Genomic DNA, 12,112 nt, shown 5'->3' on the forward strand with positions numbered 1-12,112 from the left:
TTTCTCTCCTTTTTCTCCCGTCTCGTTCTTTTTCTTGCTCCAAATCGGCCCGTCGGAATCGGAAATCGGCCCGTCTCGCCCGTTGGCTCGTCGGAATCGGAAATCGGCCCGTCTTGCTTTTGTGCTTGTGCGTAAATAAATTGTGTTCATGACACCATTTCTGGTGTTGGGCTAGCGGCTAGGGTGCCGGCTTAGGATCCTGGGTTCGAATCTCGGTCGATCGCCGAATTAATGCCAGGGGGGTTGACTCAGCCTGTCATCCTTCCGAGGTCGGCTAATTGAGTACCAGTTCACTGGTAATTCCCTGTTTGTCGTTGAAGGCGGCAAAAAGGGTTGGCGTCAGGAAGGGCATCCGGCCGTAAAACATTGCTTCAAAAAGGGGACAAAAAAACAACAACTACCACGGTCCCCGAAAAGGCCAACCCCCGCTTTGCGGGGAAAAATGGCCTCTAAACGGTGGTTTTTACACCATTTCTGGATCTGATGACTTGCCAGTAACCATTTTGTAAAAATGAATGTGCAGCATCTAACTCAATATGTCGAAATGTCACACACATCCATGCCCGTGGGATTCCCACGGGTGACCCCGCAAGTTTGCATTGACGTTCGTCGATGGACTCGTTCGCCCGTCTCATTCGTTTTCTTGCTGCATCCTGTTCAAGTCTGCGTTCTTCATCGATCGTCTCATTCATTTTGGAAATAGAAGTTTCCACGCAGCGCATGAATTGTCACGATCCTCAAGAGGAATTTGTCTCGTAATCATCAAATGATAAATGGCAAGTAAATTATATTGTGGAAAATTAAAGATTTCAAATAAACCTATTTAAAGTGTATTCGCACATAACTAATTTTAAAAAACGAAGAAATATCTCTCGGTAATTTCCTGAAACATATTTTACTTCCGGCTAATAATGTTGAATTAAATAAAAACGAAGAAATATATGTCGGCATCATTGTTGACGTTTTTGTGACGACTGTCATCAAACGAAAAAGTAATATATCTTAACGGAAAAGCAAAAGCGAATTTTTAATATATATGTCGACACGTTGCCGTCGGTGTCATGTTGGGCGGTGTATGATACACCATGACGCGATTTTAAAAAATATATCTGCATTTTCCCGCGTGTGTGGAATGTTCTCAATTATTGCTGACACCGACTCTAAAACCATCGATAAAAATGAAATCATATGGTGAGTTAGATTGGAGATAAAGGCGTGAGAGAGACTCAATGGCCTTGAAGTTACAGGCATTTGAGAATTCATTTCGTTCTATAAACGGCAACTTTCATCGGATTTTCTTCTCGTTTTTTTTCAACCGAGTCTAAAACTATGTTAGCGACTGTGAAAAATGAAATGATATATCGAATTTAAAATAGATATCGACACATTGCCGTCGGTGTCATGTTGGGCGGTGTATGATACACCATGACGCGATTTTAAAAAATATATCTCTGCATTTTCCCGCGTGTGTGGAATGTTTGTGGAAAATTAAAGATTTCAAATAAACCTATTTAAAGTGTATGCGCACATAACGAATAAAAAAAACGAAGAAATATCTCTCGGTAATTTCCTGAAACATATTTTACTTCCGGCTAATATGTTGAATGAAATAAAAACGAAGAAATATATGTCGGCATCATTGTTGACGTTTTTGTGACGACTATCATCAAACGAAATAGTAATATATCATAACGGAAAAGCAAAAGCGAATTTTTAATATATATCGACACATTGCCGGCGGTGTCATGTTGGGCGGTGTATGATACACCATGACGCGATTTTAAAAAATATATCTCTGCATTTTCCCGCGTGTGTGGATTGTTCTCAATTATTGCTGACACCGAGTCTAAAAGTAAAACCATCGATAAAAATGAAATCATATGGTGAGTTAGATTGGAGATAAAGGCGTGAGAGAGACTCAATGGCCTTGAAGTTACAGGCCTTTGAGAATTCATTTCGTTCTATAAACGGCAACTTTCATCGGATTTTCTTCCCGTTTTTTTTCAACCGAGTCTAAAACTATGTTAGCGACTGTGAAAAATGAAATGATTTATCGAATTTGATTTGAAATAAAACTGGGGGAGAGCAAGACACCACGGGCCTACAAAACAGGACTCAAAGCTATGCGAGTTAATAAAATGGTGGATATTTGTTTATAGCCACTCCCAGAATGGGTGGAGCTATGGGTGGAGCTACTCTGCAAACCGAGTAAGCCACACCCCGGACAGACACCCAACAGATAGACAGACAGACAGACAGAATCATCTACGGCTATTATAATATAGATAGACTAATATCAATTTTATCATTGATCAAATTAGTGTGGAATGCCAAATTGCTAATTTGCTTCATTATTATATTAAAAATAACGAACATATTCCAAGTAAATTCTTAATTTGATGTAGCTACTTACAAGTAGTTCTTTTTGTATAATTAAACAAAATCCACAACACCCTTTGGCTGTGGTACCTACAACTACACCGCTACTGTTACTTCACTTTTAGACTTTGGATATTTCAAGTTGGACAGTTTTACTGTCTTCAATGAACAAACATAAGAAACTTCCAAAATTTACAAAACTCAAATCTAAATTGTATAACTAAAAAGCGAAAAATAAGGATTGTTATTAACTTAACAGAACTGTAGAGCATAAATACCTGAATAATCTTTGCCGCCTCATTTTCAGCAGTTGACCTCCCTTCCATCCCAACAATTGACAGCAGTACCTCCTGGCCATCTGTCCCTGTCAGTATCACGGCCACTCACTCCATGTCCTTTCCCACATGGGTTAGGGACTTGATCAGCTTCCCGTCCCAGTGCAGAGCATACATTTTGGAAGTGCTGTCACCAAGTTGCCACTTAGCGATGTCTCCCGCCTTCTCCACCCTCACAGACTGTCTCGTCCTCCCCGTTGTGTTCACTGATAGGTTGTACTGCTCCAGGTTCTTCCCGTCGTCTTTGTGAAAGGCAGCAGCCAGTTCTGTGATTGCCCTATTTGAAATTGCGTACTTCTCTGCAATCAAGCAGGCATCCTTTGGAACTCCTTCCAGCTTCTTGATGACCTTTGGGGATTGCACAGGAACAGTGTAGAGTGGTGTGTCAGTGGTCTCCTCAGAGTCATCAGTATCTTCTGATACATCTACATTAGGGGCAGTGCGCAGACAATCCCTATCTCTTCTCACCTGCTCTGCCTGCTGATCAAGAAACTTGCGCTTCCTCCTATTTGCTAATTTCTCATCGCTAGACCCAAGCGTTGCTGTACGTGTACAGCTATCCCCACGTACACCTTTTAGGTAAAGCCAGTCTTCTTTATCTCTCTTGTCTTGCTTCTCCACAGCTTGTGCTGCTTCCAATTTCTTCTCAAAGTCAGGTTGAACGACCCAAAATGTCTGCCTCATATTTGCTAAGAAGTCCTTCCTTTTCTTGGTCTCTGCATCTGTCGTCCTACTCTTCTTACTCTTCCTTAGTTTGAACTCCTCAATATCCCTAAATATCATCTTCTCTATGGCTTGCCACGACTTGAGGGTAAAACCGGTATTTCCCCACCAGTCCTGCAAGTCCTTCACTACAAGCTTGACTGCATCCTTTTTGCTAGACTGAAGGTGGCTGGTTTCCTGCAGATGTCTGTGATACCCATGGTACTGGAGAACAACCAGTTCCCCTGTTGGTGGATAAGGGCCAGTGAATCCCTGGTTTCCTGGTAGATTGAAGATGGGGGGACACTTTTCGAAGAGCCACAACACGGTCTTGGCTTTTGTATCCATGCCTAATTGCCTATGTGATGCACTGTAATAAAAAAAACAATTATTAATATAATGTTTGAATGAGAAAAGTAAACAAAAACAGCATACTTGCCTGATGAATGGTTACAGTAACAACCGAAAGCAGGCATTAAAACTAATGATTGTAAGCTGCTTTTGTTAACTTTTTTTTATTGAAATTAAGATGGCCAAATTTAAACAACGTTATAACAGTTATAAAAACTGGACAATACAAGGTTGTAAAAGACAATTTAAAGTAAATTTAATTTGATTAATGGTTATCCTCTGATTAAAAAGCAAAATTTTCAATTTTTTTCCATAAATATGCTTGAAATTTCAGACAAAAATCAGTTTTTTGGATAAAAGTGGTATTGAATTGTTTCACAGACATTGTTAAGCTATCCAATCATCCTTGGCTTTCAATTCTGCATCTTTTGGTACCAGAATCAACTCTGGGGGTCAAACACAGCTTGAGAAATCGTCAATTTAGGCATTTTTTGAGTCGTCTGTAACTGTTGCTATGGTAACGGGCTGTCTGACCGTAAAACGTCAATATTTTTGAATTTTTTTTTCATGATTTTGTTCCTGATACTCACAACTTTTAGGTAATTACATTGAATTAGGAAAATCACCTCCGATTTGGCCCAGCCTAATATATATATATAGTTACATTTGTGGTAGGGATGAAACACCTAAGGGAAGTCAGGATTATGTAAATTAACATGGACCATGTGACGCGAAGAAGAAGCCTACCTCGATGTACGTAAGCAGGGTAAACGTTCAGGTTAAGAGTGTTTGCATGACGCCATAAGGGGCGTGGCTTTTGTGTTAATTAGTTCTAGGACATAATATTAATAAACTCCAGTGTGTAATTGGCCCCCTGTGATTTTTTCCTAATGTTCTTACAAAACCTCAGCCAGCCATGCAATCGACCCCATTGCTACAACAACACCGGCAAGCCTGACAAACACTGCACATTTCATAGGGCACATTCCCGAACGCACAGCCGAACAAACCCGGCCCAGCCGAACATTCCTGAACGGCGGCTAGACTCCGCCTCCAAGAACCATAGGAGGCTAGACTCCGCCTTGAGGACTCGTAACGGAGAAACCACGCCCTAAGCTTCGTGACTGGTTAAGGCGCCATGGGATGATGTAATGGGACGTCAGGATTGGTCGGGGAGTGACGTCAGCGAGGGAAAAAGGAGGATGCGCTCTCCACCCCTAGCTCTCGTTCTGGCGCTGGTGCAAGCGGTCGCATTGTCTCTCCCTGGTGCTGGCTTCGTGGTGGGCGGTCGCTTGACTCGTGTGCGCTTGGGGAGAGGACATTCGGAGCTTTGTGGAGCCTTTGTCCAGTGAAGGAGTGGCTCCTGTTCGACGTAGTGCTCTCCGGGGAGGTTGTGGCCACGCTGGGCTTCCTCATCGAGGAGTGAGAGAGGAGGACGTTTTGCCACCGCTTCGCGGCTAACATGCTGTGTGGCAATTCATGCCATTTTGAGCGTTTCCCCCGCGGAGGCTCGGGGTCCCTTTGCATTGGTCGTCGTCAGAGCAAGGCTGAGTATTGGCCGACTCCCCACACCATTTTATTTTCTTTCATTTCTCCATGTGTTTTCATTTTATTTCCTATTTTATTTTCATTTTCTCCATTTTATTTCCACACCATTTTCTCCATGGACCCAGATGGAATTAAAGGAAGATGGAAGAAATATATGGAAATGCTGTTGAATGCAGAGAATGAATGGGATGGCAACATAGAGAGTAACCCAGTTTTAGGACCGGCAGAGAAGATAACTGAGAAGGAAGTTGAGGAAGCGATAAAAGCAATGAAGAGTAGAAAAGCACATGTTCATAGACACACAGGCACATGTTCATAGACACACAGGCACATGTTCATAGACACACAGACATATGTTCATAGACACACAGGCACATGTTCATAGACACACAGACACATGTTCAGAGACACACAGGCACATGTTCATAGACACACAGACACATGTTCATAGACACACAGACACATGTTCATAGACACACAGGCACATGTTCATAGACACACAGACACATGTTCATAGACACACAGACACATGTTCATAGACACACAGACACATGTTCATAGACACACATGCACATGTTCATAGACACACAGGCACATGTTCATAGACACACAGGCACATGTTCATAGACACACAGGCACATGTTCATAGACACACAGGCACATGTTCATAGACACACAGGCACATGTTCATAGACACACAGGTACATGTTCATACACACAGGCACATGTTCATAGACACAGACACATGTTCATAGACACACAGACACATGTTCATAGACACACAGACATGTTCAAGGACAGAAGTACATGTTCATAGACACACAGGTACATGTTCATAGACACACAATTACATGTTCATAGACACACAGGTACATGTTCATAGACACACAGGTACATATTCATAGACACACAGGTACATATTCATAGACACACAATTACATGTTCATAGACATTTTGTAAAAGTCCAGAGCTCGCGTTGGAATAGCTATTTACCTTTATGTTCTCAATGTTACTCGTTCTTCCCAAGTACTGCACAAGTTTGTAGGAGGACGAGCCAGGGATAAATGTACACGAGGTCCGTTCAGAAAGTTCTGCGAACGATAGTGTACTTGGAGAGTCCACTTTAAATATTTTCAACAAATAACTACAATTAGTAAGGAAATAGTTCCCCCTACTCGTTATATATTGAAAAACATAAACACGTTGGCGTATCTTGGAATATGGTATTTCATCCGTAGAACTTTCTAAACACTGCTCGAGTCGGACAAACCAGGAGAAAGAAGCACAAACCAAACAGGTTTTTTTTTTAAACTGGAAATATTGCCGTTTATTTTTTACCTCAAGTCCCAAACAAACATACCTAGAGTCCGCAGCAACCACGACGCATTTTTCTGCTCATTTCAATGCATTCATACAGGCAGAAAAAATGCTTCGTAAGCAGCCCCAACCACACACAACAGGCTTCCCGCTTAAAAATGGCGCCCAAACCGTTCGGCCGTTAGGAGGTCGGAAACGGCGCCGAGTTCTTCTGACAGAATCGAATGAAAATTGACACAAAATCTCAAGTTCGGTAATGTTATTCAAAAATGAGGTAAAAATTTTAAAATTATATTAACAACTTCCGAACCACTTTCACGCTTGACAGAAAAACTAAATAATAACGACGTTGTGCTTATTTGAGGACGTTTCCGCCACCGCTGTCTTGACGTAATCGCGCACTCAAATGTGTCTTCAGTATCATTACGTCATTCGACTGCTTGGATGAAATTGTCTCAGCAATCGGCGCACTGTAATCTAAACACACATGTACCACAAATTATGAAGTTATCTGGAAATAGAATCACGACAGAAATCTTTTTATCTTGGATATTCGCGAACAATCTTTGAATCACTTTATGCAAGATTTTTCAGTCAGCTGATTGTTCTAATCCTATCGGATGGTGTGTAATTGTGGTTACATGGCATCCGTTGGGTCGTCTTTCCCGCACTTTTCCACATTACACTTGAGGGTTATGTTCGTACTTTCGACCATTTTTATTTCGAATCGTGATCCTTTTCGATTAATATAATCATTAGATTCATGACACGCAAAGGAATTATTTTTTATGTTTCCCTCAAACCAAACGTTTAAAGAGTGATACTGCGAACATTGTGCCATACACCGCCTAATACGATGACGACACGAAGAAAAAACTACAGTGGATAATGAGGCTGCATTCTATTATTGTTTTGTCGGCAAAACGGCAGAACTTTTCAATCCCCTCCTTTTCCACTTCTAACATCCCTCTTTCTTTTCTTTCTCCCAATCATAATTTTCTCACCATGGGGTGTGTTCCATTGTCAATAAGCTTGCCAAGCCAGCCGTTCCTTATCAACCGTTTCGTTGGATTGCTTGCTTAAGTGCTTAAGCGACTGAGTGAGCGCTAGACACGTTTATTACCTCCGCAACCGAAGTTGGATGGAGGTTGTGTTTTCACCTCCTGTTTCTCTGTGAGAAAGATATCTCAAAAAGCTATGGACGGATTCGGACGAACCAATAATGGGGGATAATTTAATATTACCTTTCACATCGCTACAAAGACTCAGACACTATAGAAAAATTATTATAAACAAGACCGACAGTCTAACAATGGCGTAACCAGGCTTGGATCTGCTGCTCCCCTGTCACGTGACCAGATCCTCAGCTCCTTGACCATTTGTACGTTTGATCCATTTTAATACATACACGAGTATTTTGTAGATTTCAACGCTTTTACTCTTTCAGGAATAGAACTAACGAGTTCAGAAATTTTCTCTTGTGGGATTTCTGCCCCGGTTTCATGTAAAAGCTTTAGCAATTTTTTTATTGTATACAAGATCGAGGCTTGTATAAGAACTAACATTAATCACAAAAAGACAAACTGACACACAAAACATATGATAAAGGGAGCGGGAGACAAGATGGGGAGAGAGGGGGAAGCACACAAGTACAACATTTGAGAGCAGGGACATTGGGAGATCTGTGGGAGGGAGAGGGCTTGGGAGGAGGAGGCATGGGAAGGGGCGGGGACGGGGGGGGGGGCTGGGAGAGGTATAAAACACTTACACTGCTTGGACTTTCAGGAAAGAAGTCTGTATTTCAAAAAAGTGGCTCTGGGGTGAATTAACAGGGGTAGAAAAGATCAAGGTTTTTGATGGGGGAAGATGAGATAAGAGATGGTGGTGAACAGCTGTTTTAAAGACCTGGAGGGAGGAGTGGGATTGAGGAGAATGAGGGAGTTTGGGAGTTTGTTCCAGAGGTGGGAGAAAAGAGGAATGAAAGAGTGAAGGTGAATAGAGAGTCTTGATTTTGGCAGTTTCACAAGAAGAGGGTTGCAGGCAGATATTGTGCGTCCTGTAGGAATATTTGGGGGACAGAGCACAGACAGAGCTGGGGGGGGGGGGGGGGGGGGAGCTAGGCCGGAGAGGAGTCGGTAGAAGACAGAAAGACCACCAACCTGCCTGCGGTGAGCGAGTGAAAGGCCCTAGGAGTTAACTTCATCACGGGAGATTCCAATGATTCTGAAAGCTTTGGTTTCAACAGCATGAAGAGGAGCTAGGTGTGAGGCCCGTGATGTTGGTTTCCTGGACTTTTTCCGCACAGATCGATCCAATATAGCCCAGAGGTGTTCAATAGGATTCATGTCAGGAGACCGACTTGGCCATGGAAGTCGCTTGATCCCTTTTCTGTCCTGCCATTCATTGGTCTTTTTTGCTGTGTGGCATGGAACTCCATCTTCCATACAACAACAACAACAACAACAACAACAACAACAACAACAACAACATGCATTTTAAAGGCCATTTTCCCTGCTAGAGCGGGGGTTAGCCTTGCGGTCCCCATGACAATCTTCTCCATTTTGCCGTATTTTCTGCATCTCTCCTTGTTAACCCCCTTGCCCGCATTTCTTCTTCCACCATCTTTAGCCAAGTCTTTCTCGGTCTTCCCCGTCTTCTACTTCCTTCAACATTCATTTCCATCACTCTTCTCAACCAGTCACTTTCATCCTTCCTCAACACATGACCAAACCATCTCAACCTGTTCCTCTTCACAGCATCAATCACAGGCTCTATTCCCATCATCTTTCGCAATTCATCATTTGTCTTCCTCTCTCTCAACGATACTCAGCAAACCCGTCGAACCATTCGCATTTCCACCCATTCCAACCTTCGTTGCTGCTCTACGTTCATTACCCATGTCTCGCTCCCATAAATCATAACACTTCTCACACATGCAGCATACACCTTTCCCTTCAGCTTCAACGACACTCCCCTCATCATCAGCACGCCACTCAATTCCCGAAACTTCTTCCATGCACATCTCACTCGAGCAACCGTTGCCGAGTCTGATCCACCTTCTCCATTCAGCATGTCTCCGAGGTAGCAAAATATTTTCACACCTTCCAGCTTCACGCCGTCTCCAAGATCCAACTCAACATTTCCTCCATCTGCAGCTCCCTCTGTGCACACCTTACATTTGAATGTAGCTGCCACACTGGTTTATGACCCTCTCAGACCACTACATTTTTGATGAACCCACTCAGCGCACATTGTACACTGAATGGAGTTCACTCCGACACCCTTCCTACACACAGCACAGGGCCACTTCCCAGTTCTTTCCACCTCACCACATGCTTTACCACTTGCCATCACCTTCGTCTTTCCGATATTCACCTTCAGACCTTTTGTCTCCATACATTCCTTCCACGTGTTCATCTTTTCCTTCAGTCCATCCATACTTTCCGCAATCAACACCAGATCATCTGCATACAAAAACTCCCACGGTAAACCCTCCTTTACGTTCTGAGCCAGCACCTCCATCACAGCTACAAATAGTAGTGGACTTAGTACCGACCCCTGATGCACTCCCACCTTCACCTCAAACTCACCACTGTTCCCGTCCTTCATCCTTACAGCTGTGCGCGGTCTTTTGTACATTGCCATCACTACTCTGATCAACCATTCCTCCACTCCTAACTTCCTCAATGCCCATGTCAATATTTTGCGTGGAACCCGATCGAATGCTTTCTCCAGATCAACAAACCCAAGAAACAACTTCTTCCTCTTCTCCATGTACTTCTCCTGCAACTGCCTCACAATCTTCCATGAAGTGTTGTTTTTGACCATCTGACCAGTGGAGAAGACAGGGAGAAGTCCATCCTCAAAGATATAAATGCATATCTTTGAGTTGATGTTGCCAACACACTCCACAAGCTCTGACTGACCAGTGCTCCAGATTGCTCCCCATACCATCACAGAAAAACCACCATGTTTGACAGTTGGCTACAATCAGTTCAAAGAAAACTCTTGACTGGGAAGTCTCCAGACCCATACGCATCCACTGTCGGGAAATTGAGCAAATTGGGAATCATCTGAAAAAAATGAGTTTGCCAAAACTCCAAGGGTCTGTTGGCCATCTCGTCAGCCCACTTCTTTCTCCTTTTAAGGTTGGCTGGTCTAAGAAGAAGTTTTCTCCTAGCTGCTCTCCCATTACTATGTTGATGAAGGTACTGCACAGAAGTTCTTGAGCTAACTTGGACCTCCTCTGCAACATCTGCTGCCTTGCAACGGGGAGTTTTCTCAATGGACTGCTTGACAGTTCGAAGACACCTTTGAGGGCCCAGGTCGACCAGAACGGTAAGATGTGGATTCCTTGCCTTCGTGGGTGAATTGCACAATCACCCCATTGACCATAAAAAGCAGAATACCAAGGTTCTGAGCTATCTGACACTGGCTGACTCCACCTTCCAATTGGCCAAAAAATCGTCATCTTTGAAAATCGGAAAGTTTATGTGCTCCAAGGGTTTGAGGCATAGTTCATTGTCATACAAGAACCAGGAACTCGTTTCTACAAATAAATAGTCGAATACTAGTACAAATCACTGAGTAAAACAGCGTTATACAGATACAACACACAACAACATGCATTTTAAGGCCATTTTCCCTGCTAGAGCAGGGGTTAGCCTTGCGATCCCCATGACAATCTTCTCCATCTTGCCCTATTTTCTGCATCTCTCCTTGTTAACCCCCTTGCCCGCATTTCTTCTTCCACCATCTTTAGCCAAGTCTTTCTCGGTCTTCCCCGTCCTCTACTTCCTTCTGCATTCATTTCCATCACTCTTCTCAACCAGTCACTTTCATCCTTCCTCAACACATGACCAAACCATCTCAACCTGTTCCTCTTCACAGCATCAATCAAAGGTTCTATTCCCATCATTTTTCGCAATTCATCATTTGTCTTCCTCTCTCTCAACGATACTCCGCACATCCATCGAACCATTCGCATTTCCAACCTTCGTTGCTATTCTACGTTCATAACCCATGTCTCGCTCCCATAAATCATAACACTTCTCACACATGCAGCATACACCTTTCTCTTCAGCTTCAACGACACTCCCCTCATCAGCATGCCTCTCAGTTCCCGAAACTTCTTCCATGCACATCTCACTCTAGCAACCGTTGCCGAGTCTGATCCACCTTCTCCATTCAGCATGTCTCCGAGGTAGCAAAATGTTTTCACACCTTCCAGCTTCACACCGTCTCCAAGATCCAACTCAACATTTCCTCCATCTGCAGCTCCCTCTGTGCACACCTTACATTTGAATGTAGCTGCCACACTGGTTAATGACCCTCTCAGACCACAACATTTTTGATGAACCCACTCAGCGCACATTGTACATTGAATGGAGTTCACTCAGACACCCTTCCTGCACACAGCACAGGGCCACTTCCCAGTTCTTTCCACCTCAACGCATGCTTTACCACTTGCCATCACCTTC

The 12,112-nt window shown here is 43.3% G+C and overlaps 1 protein-coding gene across 2 annotated transcripts in view; it reads right to left on the minus strand.

Moving 5' to 3' along the window:
• Window positions 1-6,999, minus strand: part of LOC144888225 (uncharacterized) — a 26,593-nt gene extending 19,594 nt beyond the window's left edge. The window contains exons 1-3 of one of the 2 annotated variants that reach the window (XM_078784323.1): window positions 6,676-6,999; window positions 6,309-6,406; window positions 2,658-3,786 (exon numbers count right to left, since the gene is read on the minus strand). In XM_078784323.1, the coding sequence (XP_078640449.1) occupies window positions 2,658-2,705 (48 nt within the window). In that variant the 5' untranslated portion in view covers window positions 2,706-3,786; window positions 6,309-6,406; window positions 6,676-6,999. Of the gene's footprint in view, window positions 1-2,657; window positions 3,787-6,308; window positions 6,437-6,675 lie in introns of both variants that reach the window. The other variant, XM_078784326.1, reaches the window with a different exon arrangement.
• Window positions 7,000-12,112: the final 5,113 nt, after the last annotated feature.

Source organism: Myxine glutinosa, chromosome 1 (genome assembly GCF_964187855.1).
Source record: "Myxine glutinosa chromosome 1, kmMyxGlut1.1, whole genome shotgun sequence".
Taxonomy (NCBI): domain Eukaryota; kingdom Metazoa; phylum Chordata; class Myxini; order Myxiniformes; family Myxinidae; genus Myxine; species Myxine glutinosa.